Source organism: Nanorana parkeri, unplaced genomic scaffold (genome assembly GCF_000935625.1).
Source record: "Nanorana parkeri isolate BGI_ZX_2015 unplaced genomic scaffold, ASM93562v1 scaffold47, whole genome shotgun sequence".
Lineage (NCBI taxonomy): Eukaryota > Metazoa > Chordata > Amphibia > Anura > Dicroglossidae > Nanorana > Nanorana parkeri.
In genome coordinates this window covers 2,607,290-2,627,977 of record NW_017306315.1, presented here as the reverse complement: position 1 = coordinate 2,627,977, position 20,688 = coordinate 2,607,290, and the positions used below count along the sequence as shown (strand labels likewise).

Here is a 20,688-nt window from a genome sequence, read left to right as displayed (position 1 = left end):
ACAATAAGCCAAGTACTCTTATATGGTGTTCATATCACAATCTCTTTTATTTTCTTTTTCTTTCCCATAGTTCTCCTAAGGGTAACGGGAGGACACAAACTAGCGTCCTCCCGTCACCCAAAGCACAGTATACCCCGAGCGACAGCTCGCGGTATTCTGAGACGCCGCAGCTGAAGCGGATGCCGACAATTATGTCTGGATCCGCCTAGCTGCGAGAGTGACAGCTGGCTCTGCCTATCTAGAGGCAGAGCCAGCTGTACCCGCCCCCTCCGCCAGTCAGCGCTGGAGGATCGGACAGGGGAGGGGGAAATCCAGCCCCTCCTCTGTCACGGCAGAGAGCCGTGATAGGATCGAGAAGTGAGCGAACGCTGGTACCCAGATAGCAAGGATAACTTGCATCAAACTTGTGCCAGGGTGAAAATTGTAATTTTGCTAACTTGCTGCACACGTTCCTGGCAAGTTGTAGACTCGCAGAACACTCGCAGCACAAGTTCTAGTTGACACTTTTTGAATTTGAAGCAAATTTGCTTAGCAAGTCTACAGCAAGAGTCCTGCAGGTCTTAGCAAGAGCTCTGCAAGCTCGCTGGTCTGGAGACTTGCAATGCAGACTCGCTGTAATCGTGCAACAAAATTGTGAAGCTCGGCAAGTCTGCAATAGTTTAGCAAGTCATTTTCAAACTTGCAGCTCAATTGCTTGCTATCTGGGTATGTGTTCGCTCACCTCCCGATCTACTGAGCCGACCTGTGACAGTCTCATTGTCAGAGGTCGGCTAGAACTATGCGGATGAGTGAAAAGCACTCACCTCATAGTTCTCCTTTAATTGTTCTCGAAGGTGCACATTAGCGGAAGCTAGCACTTGTGGATACAATCGTACATACAATGTAATATTAAAGCCGGAGTGGCAGCCCTTTGACGCGTTGAAGGATCGGGATTACAAATATTACTGTGTATGTGATACAACACTGACCGATGAGCTCTTATGAGGCATCTATAGAACATATCATCTGCATTAGCCTCTTATGAAGCTCTATATAGAGAATAGCTGACATCGGCTTAATTTAATAGGAAGCATTGTAGGACTTTATGTTGGATCTTTTTCTATATGCCATCAAGGATTACAAAGTAACGTTGTGCTTTATAGGTTTTTTTTCTGTTTGCATGTTGGCCCAAGCAGAATTTTAATGCACGGGACATTACACAATGTGATATTTCACATTAATGCAAAGCAACTGTGTCCTATGGAACCCCTTACCCCAATCTGTCCGCCTATATCCTACGCTGCCCACCTATAGGCGATCCCTAAAAACCCATCTCTTCAGGGAAGCCCATCTCATCTCAACATAACTGCCTCTTACTTCCTCCAATAACTCAATCTAAACAATTATTACCTTTTGTATCACTTGCCCCTCCTACTACAATGTAAGCTCTCACAAGCAGGGCCCTCCTAACCCTATTGTTCTGAAACTGTATTGTAAATTGTATTGTAACTGTACTGTCTCCTCCATTTTGTAAAGTGCTGCGCAAATTGTTGACGCTATATAAATCCTGTATAATAATAATAATAATAATGTTTGCGACAATCTTATTCTTCGCAACTAAAAGTGCACTAGGGGAAAATAGTAGGGATGCACCGATACTTTGAGTACCAATGCCGATACTTGGCATTTTCATGAGAGCTACCAGGGTTGCAGCTGGGACCGGGCTCTGGCGCTCCACCACTGTCCTGAAATCATTAGTCGGTATTGTTTTAGAAAAACTGTCACATGACAATAAACAAAAATGTATCAGTACTTGCAAAACTGGTATCGGTGCATCACTTATATATATGTTTATAGAAACAAAATCATACATTAAAACAGAGATGTACAAATCCCGGGAGCTCCGTGTGCTCCTTACAAGTGACAGCGGCCTCCTAACTTTTAAATGTTTCTCTAGTCTAGTCTCGGAGCTGGAAAAGTATCGGTACATGTACTGAGTACTGTACTTGGTATCAGTGCATCCCTAGAAAATAGTAATAAATATGAGATCATTTTAGCATGGACTTAGCTCAGAATGGTTCAGAAGTTCGTGTTCTTCTTTTATGCACATTTGAGATATCTGTATGTTAGATTGCTTTAGAGATGAATAGCAATAAAGAAGTCACGTCTTGCCAATAGTGCACGGAGAGTCAAAAACTCTATTCAAAATGATCTTTCTTGCAGCAATGCAAACGGAACCCTTCCACGCTCTATCCTAAACTAAAAACAACAACTTTTGGGTATACATACGCTCTACTCTTTATACCTAATAAAGAGTAGAGTGATTCCTTAATAAAAGCCTCCTAACCAATTATTTGCGGTCATCATCTATCTCAATAGTTTTCAGCATTGGGTGGAAAGGAGAAAGTTTTGTTCACTCTTCAGTAACTCAAACATCCTATTACTTTATCTACAGCACATTCTCCAAAGATCCAGAAAGATAATTACACCTCACAAGACATTCATTAACTGGTTGGAGTTCCCCTTTTTCCCTCATATTTCTTCCTCCCTTTGCTGTGCCCTTCCAATTTTTAAGTTGGTGACCATTGTTGTACAACGACAAGAAAGGCCAGACGAAACCTTGCACTGATCTCATTGCAACTGCAAGAGTTGACACTGGAGCAGTGAGGCACAATCACTCTGCAGGTTTACTAAGCCAGAAGCAGGGGATGCATATGTAAGGAGCACATAGGGTTTCCCATATATTAAAGTCACATGCATCTCTAAAGAAATATTAAAGGGCCAATTCACACTGGTGCACTTCAACGCTTAGCGTTATGCAAATCTACATATCAGCGGGAGGGGTCCAAGCGACCCCCCTGACCTACATTGAGTAGGTCCCAATGGGACCTTGTGCAGATGCAAAGTCTGCCGCTAATCTGTGCTATCTGGACTTTGGGCCTGAGAGCCAAACAAGCAGACTAGATTTGGCTAGACAAAAGTGAAGAACCACTTTAAATGGCAAAAGATAAAATGGCTTTATCACCTGACTACTCTTTTGGGTGAAAAGGCAATCAATTTTTTGTGCTGACCTCTGAAACTGTCTTATTGTACAGGATCTGGAGTATGTTGCAGGGCCCGCCTCCCTGTCTCTCAACTGCTCAGAAGGGGTCTGGAGAACAGAGCCCCTGCCTCGGTGCCGAGTGCCCAGGGCCACACCGGGCAACCTCTGCTAAACTTGCATTTATGCTACCCCTGGAGTTTGGATATGGTTGCCCTTATGACCTAAATGGTTGACCTGTTTACAAAGTCTAAACTTGTAAGAAGTGCAGTAACCCTTTAAGTAAGTTAGATCTCCAAGATGTTGGTCCTCTGGAGTTTAACACATTTTGCTTATGGAATGCTCTCATATCAAGATGGGCAACATAGACACGAGCCCGGACCTAAATTGAACATTGTATCGGTTGTCCGACGAGTAAAAGATGACCTCTGGCTGGCTGTTAAGACTTATGGCACTGAAAAAAACCTTAGGGCCTTCAAGAACATGTTTTCTTACTAAGAACATCTGATGCATGGACCCTAATAAAAGTTAGGTCTTATATTTCTACATTGGGAGACCCGTTCTAACACACCTAAACACCTTAGCCATTTTAAGAAAAATCGACCAACATTTTGATTTCTAGCCAAGAAGGACCTTTTGACATCACCAGGCTGTCTTATCTTGGGGATGATGTCATCAGTCCCTAGCCAATTGGAAGGCTGCAGTTTTATGAAGATTGATTTAGCTGCCCTCCCCCTTTCCATTGTAAGTAATTACTCTAGCTATAATTTTAGGTCATTGTGTATCTCATGATCCATTGCTTAGTCCGACACCCGGTTAGTAAACACTAAAATAGGATAGCACGGTTTCACTGCTTGCCTGGTATGAAACCTCCATCATTGTCACAGTGAAGAGAAAAAACACATAGGTAAGATTTCACAAAAACCGTTACATTAAAACCTATGGTATGTATGGCAAAAGCTGTGAGTCCCTTTGGATTTATTAGAGAGCCCTATGGATGCAACACACATAGAATGCCAACCAGGAGGTGAAGACCTGTCTAGACTGAACAATTAGGAAGAAGCGGTACAACATTAGAAACTGATGGGACGGTGGGGTTTGGTACTATGAGGCACAGGAACAGCCATGTGTACAAATACAGAAGGTAAAATGTTCTACTGTACCCTTAAGATGTCCTCGTCCCAGGGTCACAAAGCCAGACGAGATGAAGTTATGTAGGTCAGGCCCTCCGCTCCGGTAGATGTCTTTTCCGTAGTGTCCTGCTGGGAGAAAGCAGACAGTCAGACGTGGTTTGTGAAGTCGGATGGAAAGTTGGAACCCTCCAAAACGTAATAGGAAATGAGGGAAAAAAAAAAAAAAAAAAAATCTGGAGCTGCCGTTGGCGACTCATTTTAATTGATTTATTGAATCTGGGACGCCACAGCTCATGAGGCGCAGCTTAGGCTTTGCAACAATTCCTTTGTTCTTTACAGAAAAAGGTTGTTCCTCTCATACCCTACCCCAATTTGGAGAACCAGGGTATACCTCCTGGGTTATCGCTGGAGAAGCTAGCATCATGAGTAAGATAGCTATGATACAGCTGAGATGGACAAGGGTTTGTAGCCCTCCAAATGGTTGGGTTCATGTGTTTCCAGTGAAGGGTGCTGCTAATGCATTTTAGACAAATGTGAGCTTCTAAACTTGTGATCACAGTTTGGTGAAGACCATTTTTTTGTTCCACCATGACTGTCCCCTGTGCACAAAGCCAGCTCCCTAAAGACATGGTTTGACCAGCTTGGCGTGGAGGAACTCGATTAGCTTAATCAGAGCCTATTTAAATTGGATGAATTAGAAAGTGGATTGTGAGTCAGGTCTTTAAGACCACAACGTGACCTTGCAAATGTCCTTTAGGCTAAAGGGGTACCAAGTCCTACAGACATACTCTACAGCTTTCCTAGAGTGGAGGCTGTTATAGCCGAAAAAGGAACGGAGGGTGGTGCATGCTAATGTCCATGGTCTTGGAATGTGATGCCCATCAAGCTCATATAGGTGTGATTGAGTCGGGTGACCACAAACTTTGGCCATAACATATACCTCTCAGGGTCATGCTGCCTATGCATGTCCCACCATCGCATCAAGTCCCACCATCGCATCAAAGTAGAGAAATCTGAAGGGCTTTACAACACTGCAAGCTCCATCAATATTGCTTCATCTCTTACTTTGTAGGGAGGCTGGGATGAGGATGGAGGCTCTTGCACATTTAAAAGGGCAGCTCATATATTTCTGTTCATATCAGGTTTCCTTAAAATCCACCAAGAGGGAATTAAATGAATTGCCGACTTAGGCTCAGATTTCTCAAGCCAAGGTGTACCTGGACACCAACTGGCATCTGTTTCTGTGGAACTAGTAGACTTCCTCCCAATCCTTATTATGTGGTGAGTTATCGGTTAGATACACAGGGCTGGAGAAGAGAGCTGTCCCCTGACTTCCAAGAGCACAGTCTAGATTCTGCACTGCCCTGGAAGTAGTCTATGGTCCACCCATCAGAGGAAGTCGGCTTCCATCATAAGCTTATAAAACAGGTATTAAGCTGTGTGACATGATCCTTCTAAATGTGAGCAAGGGAACCAGAGGGGTAAATATCAACTTGATATTATTGGGGGGCATGAAAGAGACCAAAACAGTGATTTTCTTGTGTCAATTATCTCACTAGAAATACATTTAAGGAGTTTAGACTCTCAAATTTATAAAAAAATTAAAACAGACACACCCAGGATCTATTTACTTCTAAAGTGCTTTACTGCAGCCACTGAGTTTAGGGTTTGTAGGAGAGAAGAGTCAGGAGCACATTATGAAATGCGAGAATTGCAGCCTCTGTAGTAACCTGGTTGCCCAACAGGTGGCGCAGTCATTCATGCTTCTGCTGTAGCTTGTTAGCTACTTTGAGTCAGGACTGTTATACACTGTGCAGCACAGGGATGTATATGCTGTACTTTAATTTATATACACCTGTGTAGCTGGGGGGTAAATGCAAGTCAATATATGTTAGTTGAAGCATCACACACACCAAAGAACAAACAAATATAAGAAAACATACTTTGTGGCATTGTACAGTACATACATAGAAATTCTGTTCAAACAAAGCGATAACAGTAAAGAGCAATCAAAGCCGCTGATCACACAGAAAATGTACAGACTGATAAAGCATAGAAATCACACAGCATAGAAAATCACACAGAACTCACAGGTCTCACTGCAAGTACAGCACAGAATGGCATTAACTGTCAGTATTAGCTGAGAGCGCCCTCTATAGTAAAAAAATATAGACCGTAAAAAATAAGGGAAAGATAACAATAGGAAAAAGAAAAAAATGAGAATTGAGAAAAACAAAGAAAAGGGGGGAAGGGGTAGAAAAGGAAGGTAACGAGAAAATTAAAGGATAAATGAAAAGTGAAAAGGTAAATAAAAGAGGAAAGGGGAAGAGAAAGAAAAAGGGGTAAGAAAGGAAAGGGAGAGGGTAGGAGAAAGGGAAAGGGTAGGAGAAAGGGAAAGGGTAGGAGAAAGGGTAGGAGAAAGGGAAAGGAAAGAGAAAGGGAAAGGAAAGAGAGAAAGAGAAAGGGGAGAGAAAGGAGAAAGGGAAAGGAAAGAGAAAGGGAAAGGAAAGAGAAAGGGAAAGGAAAGAGAAAGGGAAAGGAAAGAGAAAGGGAAAGGAAAGAGAAAGGGTAGGAGAAAGGGAAAGGAAAGAGAAAGGGTAGGAGAAAGGGTAGGAGAAAGGGAAAGGGTAGGAGAAAGGGAAAGGGGAGGAGAAAGGGAAAGGGTAGGAGAAAGGGAAAGGGTAGGAGAAAGGGAAAGGGTAGGAGAAAGGGTAAGAGAAAGTGAAAAGGGTAAGAGAAAGGGAAAAGGGTAAGAGAAAGGGAAAAGGGTAAGAGAAAGGGAAAAGGGTAAGAGAAAGGGAAGGAGAAAGGGAAAGAACAATGGAAAGCTAAAAAGGGAAAGACTAAGAGAAAGGGGGAAAAAGAAACAGGTGGAGAGAACAGATAAGAGAAAGTGAAAAGGTAAGAGAAGGGAAAATTCAAAGAAACAGGGAGGTAAATAAAAATATAAAAGGGTAAGAGATGAGGAGCAAGAACGGGAAAGGTAAGAGAAAGTTTAAGGGAAATGGAAAGAGAAAGATAAATGGTAAGAGAAAGGAAAAATAAAGGGGAAGGGAAAAATAAAGGGGAAGGGAAAGACAAATGGAAAGGGTAGAATAATGGTAAGAGAAAGGAAAAGATGAAGGGGAAGAGAAGGAAAAGGGTAAAGAGTAAGTGAAAATAAAAAAGAAAGGATAAGAAAAAGGGAAAGAGTAAGAGAAACAGAAAGAGTAAGAGAAGGGGACATTTCAAAGAAATAGGAGGAAATATAGAAAGAGAAAGACAAAAGTAAAGGGTAAGAGATGGGGATCAAGAAAGGGAAAGGTAAGAGAAAGTATAAGAGAAATGGAAGGAGAAAGTGAAATAAGAGAAAGGGTAAGAAAAGGGAATGACAAAGGCAAACAGAATGATAAATGGTAAGGGAAATTTAAAGAGAACATGAAAGAAAAAAGGAAAGTAAAAGAGAAAGAGACGGGAATATAGAAAGGGAAAGAAAATAAAAAGGAAAGAGGAAGGGAAGGAGAAAGGGAAGGGTGAAGGAGACCGGAAGTGGAATGGGAAATAGAAAGATAAAGGAGAGAGGAAAGAAAATGAATGCGAAAGTTAAAAGGAAAAAATTAAAACAAAAAGATATGAATGAGGAAGGAAAGGAGAAAAATAAAATGATAGAAAATCATGATTTTATGAAACAAGGCATGGGGGGAGGGGGGGCTCCACCTAGAATAAGAGCTCGCTGTAAGAGACATGTGGCGCGGAGGAATAAAACCATCTTAACACAAATTGTCATGGAAACCAATTGAACCTGTGTGTAAAGCTCTTCTTATTTTTATAGAATGTATAATAGGCCTCGGATACAAAAGTGTTTTTATTGTGAGTGCACTAATGGAAACCTCCTACAGAGAGGAATAGATGGAAACCGATTCAGAGGCAGGCGGATGCCCGGTGATGGGGGGCTGGAGCCTGTCAAGGAAGATCCTTTTAACTGCATCACGGTGCGTAAAATAATTAGACCTGGAGCTGTCCAGCGCTTGTGATGTTCAAGCCACGCCGTGCTGGGACTTGTAGTTGCTGAGTGGAGGGAGGGCCCTGGCCTGCTGGGTCTTTTCTTGTAGCCCCTGTCAACCAATCAGTTTCTTGACAAAGGCCGGGAGATTTGCAGCTGTGCGTTCTTACACACACCGTTTTATGAACTGCATCGCTCTGAAGCTTCCGGAAGCACACGCAGTTCCTATCAGAAGTTTAAAAGGCGCCATTTTATTGAGTGACGCAGAAGACAAAACATAACCGCCACGTACAAGACTACAAATGCCACAGATATGTTTACTTATGCACACAGAATACTTTTGTGTAACCGGCAACATACAGAGCAGACAATCGCCTCTTTCCACGCGGGCGGTCACCAGGAATATTAGAACATTTTTATGCTTGCAAGCCATAAATAACAGACCATGAGCGCTGCGGAGCTGCGAGGAGCCCCTTGACCTACGCACGACAAAAATGCCAGATGGCGTTCAACAGTAAGTTCACACTAAACCGTCACATAACCGAGAAGCACAGAGAGAGCTCAGCGGCACACTTAAAGCACGCCAAGGATGCTGGTACCTATCGTGTTCACGTGGGCCTGTGGCTCCATGTTCGCGGGGACGTCTGAGAAACGGCGTGAGGCTGCAAGAGAAAAAAACCAAGGCCCCAGAACGGGGCGTCATGTGATTTAAAAGCAGTAAAGGCCAAGACGTTCTATGTGGTTCCTGCAGAAGTGCTCATTTCTTTATATTAAAGGGTGCGTCCACCCTAAACCAACACAACATTTTTGGGTAGAGGCTGACTGGGTCGAATTTTGCGCCTGCTTCTTACAGGCCAATTCTCTTCCACCCACCTGACTTTGGCCTTGAGACCTTCTGCTGATCTCTTTGCGGGACTGTAAGGGCCGAGGGAGGAGGGTGGAGTCGGGAACACAGGAGCTTGCGGCAAAGAATGCACAAAAAACTCCGCCAGCATCCACCCAAAATGAACACAGCGCCCTTTCTTTTTCCAAGTTGTGCACATTTCCAATATTGAATATAAAAAGTTTCAAATCTATTCTCAAGATATTAAGAAATAAAACCTTGCCAACATTTTATCATGAACATGACATTTTGTGACTGGACCCATGACCACGCTCAATGACATCTCACATGATCACACGGATTGCTCACTTTGCAAAAAAACAAAAAATCGACACAACCTGATAATTTGGCGAGTATAAAACATTATACAAAAAACACTTCATACAAATATTATGTTACATTTTGCTTTTATTTTTGTTTTAAATCAGAAAATAAAGTTTGTTATTTCTTTATACTGCATAGACATGGACGTCCAGTGATAATTGATTGCTCTGTATTTTTTTGTACATTACTCGTTAGGAAATCCTGAGGACCCATTGAGATCTATGCGGTGTTCCGTGTTATTTATTACAGGTATTTATATAGCGCCGATAACTTATGCATCGCTTTTACAAAGTGCACACTCGCATCAGTCTCTGCCCTCATGGAGCTTACAATCTAAGGTCCCTATCTCACATGCATACATACAAGGGCCAATTTAGAGAGGAGCCAATTCACATGCCAGCATGTCTTTTTGCAGTGTGGGAGGTAACCGAAGTACCCGGGTAAACCCCAACAAGCACAAGGAGAACATGCAAACTCCTTGCACATAGTGACCTGGCTGTGATTCAAACCAGGGACCCCCAGTGCTGCAAGGCACAAGTGCTAACCACTACACCACTGTGCTGCATCGATGCAGCACATCCATGTGAATGGGTTGCCAATGCAACAAAACAGACCAAAAATTGAAGACTCAGCATTTTTTCTGGCACATCACACTACAACACACGGTAGTGCGCAACCCATGTGTGTTGGGACGCCATTGAAAATGAATAGTATAACGCATGAATGCATGCTTGATGTGTTGCCACACGCTAAAGTAGCATATGCCTTAATGCATGCATCACTACAACGGATTGGTCTGCACTGGTCCCAAAAGTTATAATTAGGTGACACTAACTGAATCCGTAGTGCACTGCATGACAATCATCAATTTATGGTCCAGTTGGTCAATCAGAACCATCTGTATAAAGGGAGCCGGAGGCTGTTGCCCCAGATGGCATCTCTGGGTCACATGGGGGGGCAGCAGGCAGAGTGGCATGGCTGCTATTCTGCACAATGTTTGCAGTGTGCCTCCCAGGTTTCTAAGATGCTGGGCAATCGAGGATGCTATGGCCAGCATCCCGCTCAGCTCCAGGAAACCAATCACATCACAGACCCCCTTCCCCTCCCAGTTATTGGGCACCACCGATATCCCCTGCCCCCCAATCCCCTCCACCACCACCTCAGGCATAGAAAACGCTTGGGACACCCCCTGTGGTCAATGTGGTAAGCTTTAGTACAATGAATCACTATTGTTTGGATTTGCCTATTTATATGGATCTGTCTGACCTGATGACCACCACCGCTCCAGACTCTTCTCATCTCCTGCAGCCATTAGGAGCTTCTATCAAGCCTGCTCATTTTTTAATTATAGAATTTGAGAAATGCAGCAGGAGGAGTGGGACGGCCCCAAGATGAGGAAGGAACACGGAGAACTCCCAGTTTTGCAGGAACAGAGCAGGGAATAATTGCAATGGGGATATCACCTTTGCAGCTCCCAAGAGACCTATACGTTTCCAATGTTCCCATATATAGGATAGGTTACTATGTATCATGTATGATAGGACAGATCGCTATGTCTCATGATTTATGTTTTGGAATGCTGCTCTCTGCATTTATTGCTGCCTCATTGTATTAACACAACTCTCATTCCTGCTGAAATATCTCTACACGTATGACAGCCTACAACATCGAGTTCTACACGTGAACATGTCCGGGTACAAGATAATGTGACTCAAACTGCAAAAGGGTATGAAAAACATGGGATGTAAATCAGACCTAGATAACAGCGTGCGCTTCACTATAAACCTCACAGGAAGTGGGTCACTCTCTTAGTAGTGTGCATACATTTACATAATGGCTTACGTTTCCAGAAAACTCACCGCAGCTGAAGCTGAAGCCATAAAATGCACCATGACTTTACCCGCAGGTAACCTGCCAGCCACCGCCGTTCCCCTCTTCAGCCTGATCTGAAATGTCAGCTGGTGTGCAGATGAGAAGCAGATTCTCTACAGTTGATGTCAGGACATATTTTATGCTCGCAGTGAAGTCAGGGATCACAGATAATTATGTACCGCATGTTTTTTTTTTTTTTTTAAAGAGTAATATTTTGGGGGGACACAGAGATGAAGTGGAGGTTTTGTACGTACCCAAAATTTTCCTAAAACCGGGCAAAGAGCTAAAAACACATTTCAGAGGCACATACCTGAACTCTCCGCTGCTGAAAAGTTGAAAGCTTTGGAATTCAGGTGCCCCAGCTTTTAATATTTTTTCACCACTGCAGCTAAGCAATATAGTTTGGTCACTGCCCCTCCCAAAAACTGCTGGTTGGACAGGAAGTATTACGTTGCCCTCTCCTGTCAGCAAGATTCCAGCGTTAAGACAGGTAGCACTGTGCAATGCATCTTAAAACGTTGGTTTGACATGTAATATCTGGTAAAAAATAAATCAAGGTCAGTGGACTCGTTATATTCTTCTTGAAGACCGTCCACTGGTCATCCGACCAGCTTTCTCAATTTCAAAAATGAGTAACGTGTGACAGTTGTAATTTCCAGTTGTAGCTATACCCGAGTGTCACACTTCTGGACATATTGCCCCCCAAAAAAGAAACCGTGTATAGCATGAATGCTAAAGAATAATAGAGGAACCTGAATCTCCACTCTAGATAATAGTAAAGACCTTTCAGACCATGAAGTTTTGTAGACTCCATGCCATTGCTTTGCCTTCTGCTACTTCTTTGGACTAAAATTGAGAAAACCAAAACAATTGGCGACGTTCACCAACAGATCTCCTTCTTCTGTGCACAGCTAAGTACCACCCTTGTCTGCTCAAATGGCTCACAGATCAGCCCCTCCCACTGCAAGCCTAACCCCAGCTTTCAGCAGTTTAGGCTAATGCTGCTCTCAACTAGTGTGCAATAATCATGCATACAATGAATTTGAGGAGATCAGTCTGTCTGCAGGAACTAGACAAAGGAAAGATGTAAGGGTGCAAATTATATCAAATTAAACTCTACTTTGGTTGCTATGGGTAGCACTGACACTTTTCTATCCTCCTTATGTGAGGCTGGATGAAAGGTCAACTCTTCAAATGAACCTCCTCATACCCACTTCCCCGTATCCAACCCTTTATATCTAGCTCCCTGCGTATCCACCTCCCCACATCCAACCACTCGTATCCACCTCCCCACATCCAACCCCTCGTATCCACCTCCCCACATCCAACCCCTCGTATCCACCTCCCCAGATTCACCTCTCCAGATCCACCTCTCCAGATCCACCTCTCCAGATCCACCTCTCCAGATCCACCTCCCCATATATCTAGCTCTTCATATCTACCTCTCCCCTATCCAACCCCTCGTATACACCTCCCCAAATCCACCTACTGTATCCACCTCCCCATATCCATCTCTTCATATCCATCTCCTCATCCAGTTACAGTGACGGGGATAAAATCCAGCTGTCACCCAGCAACATGTCAGGGGTACAATGATGCAAGGTAATATCCATTAATTTATCCATTAGTGTCAGTGCTACTATGGGTAGCACTGACACTTTTCTATCCTCTTCATGTGAGGCTGGATGAAAGGTCAACTCTTCAAATGAACCTCCTCATACCCACTTCCCCGTATCCAACCCTTTATATCTAGCTCCCTGCGTATCCACCTCCCCACATCCAACCACTCGTATCCACCTCCCCACATCCAACCCCTCGTATCCACCTCCCCACATCCAACCCCTCGTATCCACCTCCCCAGATTCACCTCTCCAGATCCACCTCTCCAGATCCACCTCTCCAGATCCACCTCCCCATATATCTAGCTCTTCATATCTACCTCTCCCCTATCCAACCCCTCGTATACACCTCCCCAAATCCACCTACTGTATCCACCTCCCCATATCCATCTCTTCATATCCATCTCCTCATCCAGTTACAGTGACGGGGATAAAATCCAGCTGTCACCCAGCAACATGTCAGGGGTACAATGATGCAAGGTAATATCCATTAATTTATCCATTAGTGTCAGTGCTACTATGGGTAGCACTGACACTTTTCTATCCTCTTCATGTGAGGCTGGATGAAAGGTCAACTCTTCAAATTAACCTCCTCATACCCACTTCCCTGTATCCATCTCTCCATATCCAACCCTTCGTATCCATCTCTCCATATCCAACCCTTCGTAGCCATCTCTCCATATCCAACCCTTCGTAGCCATCTCTCCATATCCAACCCTTCGTAGCCATCTCCCCGAATTCACCTCCCTGTATCCAACCCTTTATATCTACCTCCCTGCGTATCCACCTCTCCCCACATCCAACCCCTCGTATCCACCTCCCCACATCCAACCCCTCGTATCCACCTCCCCACATCCAACCCTTCGGATCCACCTCTCCAGATCCACCTCTCCAGATCCGCCTCTCCAGATCCGCCTCTCCAGATCCACCTCTCCAGATCCACCTCTCCAGATCCACCTCTCCAGATCCACCTCTCCAGATCCACCTCTCCAGATCCACCTCTCCAGATCCACCTCCCCGTATATCTAGCTCTTCAGATCTACCTCACCGCGTATCCACCTCTCCCCTATCCAACCCCTCGTATTCACCTCCCCAAATTCACCTACTGTATCCACCTCCCCATATCCATCTCTTCATCCAGTTACAGTGACGGGGATAAAATCCCGCTGTCACCCAGCAACATGTCAGGGGTACAGTGATGCAAGGTAATATCCTTTAATTTCCACCAAACAATGCACACTGCTGTAAAGGACATCTCAAATGGGGTGGTCGGAAGAATTTTAAGTCAAAACACATTTACCTTCAAAGGCAATCAAGACAACAATAGCTGAAGGTCTCACTGGCTGCCGCATGTGGGAAATGTCATTCGTATGACCATCTCCATTGTATGAAGGAGCTTTGCCGTGGCTGATAAAAGCGCTGATAGTGGGAGACGGTCACATAGCACTCTGCCACTACACCAGTCACGTCATGTAAGATTTACTAGAAATGAGCAAATTATTGAAAATAAACTCTGCTGTTGGCCTGCTGACTCCACACCACCATTGGTCTTTAAGAATTTGATATTAACGATCAGTCAAATTTTAGAAGAGGTAAAGAAAACCTGTAGCAGCAGGAATGCTCACTCAATAATGACTGTTAGAATTTTTCCAGCGAGCCAGATTGTTAGCCTATTGCATATTGTCCAACTCCAAGCTGTATAAACTTGAAGGCTTACTGGATTTAAGCATATCAGGTGATAAGGCCTAAGGAGACCCTATATCAGGGTGTGCATAATAATTAAGCAGTTTCTTTTCCTCAGGCAAAATGGGCCAAAAAGGGGTTTTAACTGACTCTGAAAAGTCAAACATTTGTAAAAAGTCTTTCAGAGGGATGCAGCACTCTTGAAGTTGCTCAGATATTGGGGGTGATCACAGAACCAAAAGTTTTGTTGCAAAAAGTCAGCAGGGTTGCAGGAAACGAGATGAGAAAGAAAGAAGCCAATGAACTGCCAAAAGATTTGAGAAGAATCAAACGTGAAGCTCCCAGGAACCCGTTATCCTCCAGCGCCGTCATATTCCAGAACTGCAACCTACCGGGAGGGCCCAGAAGTGCAACGTGTTCAGTGCTCAGAGACATGGCCAAAGTAAGGGAGGCTGAAACCCGACACCACTGAACAAACGTCAGGACTGGGCCAAGAAATATCTGAAGACGGATCTTACAAAGGTTTTATGGACTGATGAGATGAGAGTGACTCTTGACGGACCAGATGGATGGGCCCGTTGCTGGATCAGTAACGGGCACAGAGCTCCACTTCGACTCAGACACCAGCAAGGTGGAGGTGGGGTACTGGTGGGCTGATATTAATAAAGATGAGCTAGTTGGACCTTTTCGGGTTGAAGATGAGACTCAAAATCAACTACCAAACCTACTGCCAGATTTTAAAAGACGCAGTCTTCAAGCCGTGGTCCAGGAAAAAGTCTGACCATGATATTTATGCAGGACAATGCTCCATCACATGCATCCAAGTACTCCACTGCGTGGCTAGCCAGTAAAGATTAGAATAATGACATGGCCGACTTCCTCCCCTGACCTAAACCCTACTGAGAACTCGTGGGCTCTTCTTAAACAGGAGATTTACGGTGACGGAAAACAGTGCACCTCTCTGATCAGTGTCCGGGGGGCCGTGGTTGCTGCTGCACAAAAAGTTGAAACTGACAGACTCCATGGATGGGGGGGCTGAGGACGGGTATCGGATATATTGGTCACAGATTTTGTTTTTGGAAATGTCAGAAATGTTTATTTGTAAATTTTGAGTTGTTTGTTTCTTCTTCTCACTTTACCAGATGAAAAGAAACAAGTGAGACGGAACATTTTTATTTTCCATTTAGTTCCATAATAATCCCGGACACTGATAGTTCCCAATAATTGTGCGCACCCAAATATCCCCCTAAGAAAGACAAAACCTCACTTTTACTTTCTTCAATATTCAGGTTTGAGGTTTATTAACATTTTGGATTGACCGAGAGTTGTTCAATAATGAAATGAATCCTCAAAAATACAACTTGCCTCATAATTGGGCACGCAGTGTATTCCAATAGTAAGGTAAGGCCTCACATACTCACAGACCTGGGCACCTGGTGCTGATGAGGGTTGCAGGTGGGCAGAGGTAACCAGGTCACTGTAGATGGGCACAGTGGAATGAGACTGAAGACTGGATTATCCACAAGGTGCTTCCAAAGTAAGAGCAACAGCTGGAAGCTGCTTCCACTAAGCTGAATGGCCACAGTAGTGAACACTCGTACAACACATTCCACCTAGTGTATGACGTCGGTGCTCAGTTCCATCAGCTGTATCTGTTCCTGCAGTAAGATGGCGGTGGCAGTACATTTCAAATGGTGCCCAATGCTACCAACTGTGAGCAGTGGCACCACAAGGTGTGGGGGGAGGTGGCTTGCACGCGGGTGAAACCATTGAAGGGGTCACACCAAAATGACAGTCATTTTGGTGTCACCCCCTCTAAAAAGTCAGGCACCCGGTATTGGACCGAGAGCCCGACAGTGTCAGGAGAGAGGAGGGGACCCGGCGGCATACCTCATCCCGCCGGGTGAACGTCCCCGCCTCTCTCTGCCGTCGTCCATCACCAAGATGGCCTCCGGCAGGCGTCAATCAGATGGCAGCGCACGCGTGATGACGACCCGGGTGACACTCGGCCCTCGGGACGCCCCTGACTGTGAGGCAAGTCCTGATGCTTCAGCCAGATCAGCCGTACTCACTAAGCGAGTCCTCAGAGACCGGGTTGCACCAGCTCAAGACCTGGAGAGCACTGCATGGCTGAGGCAGTATACAGAGGTCTGGAAAGCGCCACATTGCATAGCCCAGTGCCTAAAGGTCTCTCCTCCAGCCTGTGACTAGACAACGAAAGAAGCAGCAGCAGAATAATAAACTCATCTCTCCGACACTCTGCTCTCGCCTCCTATTATGTGCCTTATACTGCAGCACACCTGATAGGCTCCTTGTATTGCTTCTCCTCCTCTCATTCTGAGCTTTGCTGTACAGAGATTGCATGAGCCTGATACCAAGTTAGATTTAGACACTTAGTGATATATTAATGAATACAGAGCTGCATTAATATGTGTCTTTTACATCGGCCTGAATTTCAGTTTTAAATTCACGATGGCTGGTGGTGGTTTTGTTAAAAAAACAAACAAAAAATTATAGTGAGAAGCCTGCAAGGTTTATTTCCTTCCCAGAGGAAAATATTTTGCTGGATTTATCAACAAGGCACATGTAACTGAAATTCTGGGAAGACAAGGGATGAAAAGAGGAGACGGGGGTGAACGCGAGTTCAGGAGCCGAGGCAGCTCCCCCGGGAGCATCTAACCGTCTAGCTAAATCCCAGACACGGAAGTGTTTAAAGTCGCACCACGGAATAGTTGACAGAGAACTTTCCATACGGCCCTGTAATGGGGGCAGATAATGTACAGTGCCAGCGAAATCTCACCGGACCGTCCAAAGCAAAAATATTATTCACGGATCAGAAGGCCTAAAACAATATTTACCTCGGTATAAAATGGCTACTTATCCTGTTCACAAATGAAAAACTCAGTGAACCGACCATCACACCGTTTATTCCTGTCCCATTGCAGTGCCTGACCAGAATCCCACGGAAATAGAATGGTGGGTGCTGAATGACATGCGGATGGCGCCGCACAAATCCAAATGTAGAAGAAGTAGTCACACCTAGGTCCAATGCATCAATGCGTCCTTTTATTGACATCAGATACACATGTACCACAAGTACAAAGCAACTTTTCAGAAACCTAGCATGGTCCCTTCATCAGGAAGGAAGCATAGGACTACGACTTCTGAACATCACACCTACACCATATGGGCCAATGTATGTGGACCCTCCTCCAACTGAGAGAGTTTAGGTGTTCCCAGTGAAGGGGGCTGTTAATACTAGAACATACAAAAGGCAGTTTTGACAATTGTGCTTTTCCCACCTTTGGAACCTTAGCTTGGGGAAGGTCTTTTATTTTCAGGTTGTTCCTCTCATGTCCTACCCCAATTTGGAGGACCAGAGTATAACTTCTGGGTTATCGCTGGAGAAGCTCACGTCATGATTGAGATAGCTATGATACAACTGAGATACACTACATAGCCAAAAAGGTATGTGGACAGCCCTCCAAATGATTTAGTTCAGTTTCCATTTGAGACAACTGTGAGGTCCTAACCTTGTGGTAACAGTCTGGTGAAGGCCATTTTCTATTCCAGCATGACTGTGCCCTGTACACAAAGCCAGATCCATAAAGACACGGTTTGACCAGATTGATGTGGAGGAACTTGAGTGTCCTACACCGAGCTCTGACCTCATCCCTACTGAACATCTCTGGGATGAATTGGAATGCCAATTGTGACCCAGGTCTTCTCATCCAACATCAGTACCTGACCTCAACCCTACTGAATGCCAATTGTGAGCCAGGTCTTCTCAACCAACATCAGTACCTGACAACCCTACTGAATGCCAATTGTGAGCCAGGTCTTCTCATCCAACATCAGTACCTGACCTCAACCCTACTGAATGCCAATTGTGAGCCAGGTCTTCTCAACCAACATCAGTACCTGACCTCACAAATTAAAGCCCTTCCATGTGCACTTAGCTTGAAAGCTGGTTATGAGTTGATGAGTGCGTTTGCCATTTGTTTTGCTTGACTGATTTGGTGCAGTGACACACTGGGGGGTCTCAACTGCCGTTGTGATGTGCGGGGTCCCTTGTGTGTCCCTTTGCCTTTTAGGAGGTTGGGCTGCCTCCTGGTGCACCTGCACCCAATTTTATCTTTTGTTACATGTGCTCCAAGATGGAGACTCTCATAGGTTAGAGTTAGGACCGCACTACACAGAGGGGCCTTGACCAGGCTGTGCGGCTTTCACATATTCTGCAGAAGACGTGTATCTACAACCTCTGTTTTCAGCCTCAGCGGTTAGACAGGTTTTTTTGCATGCTGGCTGATGAGTGTGCTGGGAAACTTTTTGCTGTTGTACTGTAGAAAGCCCTTCCATGTGCAACTTGCTTTAAAGCTGGCGATGAGTATGTTTGCCATTTGCTTTCCTTGACCTTACAAATGGGCACAAATTCCAACTGGCAGCTCCCAAACTTTTGTGGAAAGTCTTCCCAGAAGAGTGAAGGCTGCTATAGCTGCCAAGTCAATGGTCATGGTTTTCCAATGGGATGGCCAACCTAGAGGTGTGATGGTCAGGTGTCCACAACTTTGGCCATATAGTGTATATAAAAGCTGCCACGTCTGTACGGCACATGGGACAAACTGTATATATCTCCAGCTCCTGTACCGGTGGAATCTGCTGCTCCTGGCAATGAGCAGTGAGAAGGAGGAGGAAGAGTTGAGAGGAGAAGGAGAGGAAATACTTGCTAATGGCTTACTAATGTGTGAAAAGCCTTCACGTGTCTCGCTTTTCCTATATGGGGAAACGCACTTCTTATCATTTCTTAGATTTGCGATAGAAGTGATATAAAATGTTTCTGGTTGGAGAAGAATCTGCTGTCCCTGGCAGTGGATTTGGAGGAGGACTTCACGGTTCTTTAAGGGCTAGTTCACACCAAGCGCGTTCCAGGAGCAGAGCAGTTACAGACCGGATCAAAGCTGCGTCCAATGTATTCCAATGGTATCTTGGGCTCTAGTTCACACCGGAGCGTTCCGTTCCAGAGCATGTTAAAAAACTGCAGCAAGCCCTATTTTTCCTGCTCTGGAACGCATGCAAACGCCCTGGAACGCACTGAAAGTCCATTCTAGGCTAAAAAAAATGTTTTTTTTTTAACAAAAACGGCCCGGAACGCATAAAAAATGCGGCAAAAACTTGGCACAACCCACTGCACTGCATTTGCAGAAACTCATGCAGATCTGGTCTGCATTTGGTGTGAACAAGCCCTTAGGCCCAGCTCGCCATAACCCGATGGTTCTTCTTTCGACCCTCTTTAAAATTCAGTCCGTCTCTCCGACATGAAGTGGATTTCACATTCCCTGGGCTCTCCTCTTTGTAGCGTGCCGAACACAGCATCTCCTCAGTGGCTCACATCTGACAAAGTGAACGGAACACTCATTGTTCGCGGCGCTGCAAGACAGCGTGTATTCCGCAGGCATTGCTGGTGACAGGGAGGTTACACGATACTCGTTGCAAATAGCAATTTTATAGCTGGCTGTTTGCAAGGAGAAAAAAAAAAGCTATTAAATGGTGAACACTGAACAGGAGAGATCTGAATGCTGCCGCGCGTCGGCTATGAACTCGCTCGCCCTGCGCCGTCCACCCTTCCGAAGTACGCCGAGGCAGCCATCTCCTGACTGATAAGAGAAAGTTCGGCCTGTGAAAGCAGCCATACGGGAAGGAAAATAGCATTGCTCAATTCTATAAATCATCTCAGAGCTGCAACGCATGATGTGGTTCTTTCCTGAAGCTTTCTGGTCATTTGTGAAAGAGAATATATCAGACCAGCACCCAGTCCATTGTCATTAGTATATAAAGTCCTCCTGCAGAGCAGAGTATTTCAGGAGAGGAGAGTTCTAGAGGAAGGAGCAGAGTCCTCCAGCAGAGCAGAGTATTTCAGGAGAGGAGAGTTATAGAGGAAGGAGCAGAGACCTCCAGCAGAGCAGAGTATTTCAGGAGAGGAGAGTTATAGAGGAAGGAGCAGAGTCCTCCAGCAGGGCAGAGTATATCAGGAGAGGAGAGTTATAGAGGAAGGAGCAGAGTCCTCCAGCAGAGCAGAGTATTTCAGGAGAGGAGAGTTATAGAGGAAGGAGCAGAGTCCTCCAGCAGAGCAGAGTATTTCAGGAGAGGAGAGTTATAGAGGAAGGAGCAGAGTC

The 20,688-nt window shown here is 44.9% G+C and overlaps 1 protein-coding gene across 1 annotated transcript in view; it reads right to left on the bottom strand.

Moving 5' to 3' along the window:
* Positions 1 to 20,688, bottom strand: part of SHISA6 (shisa family member 6) — a 158,991-nt gene that overhangs the window by 90,805 nt on the left and 47,498 nt on the right. Inside the window, exon 4 of the mRNA XM_018573329.1 lies at positions 4,183 to 4,278. Within this exon, the coding sequence (XP_018428831.1) occupies positions 4,183 to 4,278 (96 nt within the window). The remainder of the gene's footprint in view (positions 1 to 4,182; positions 4,279 to 20,688) is intronic.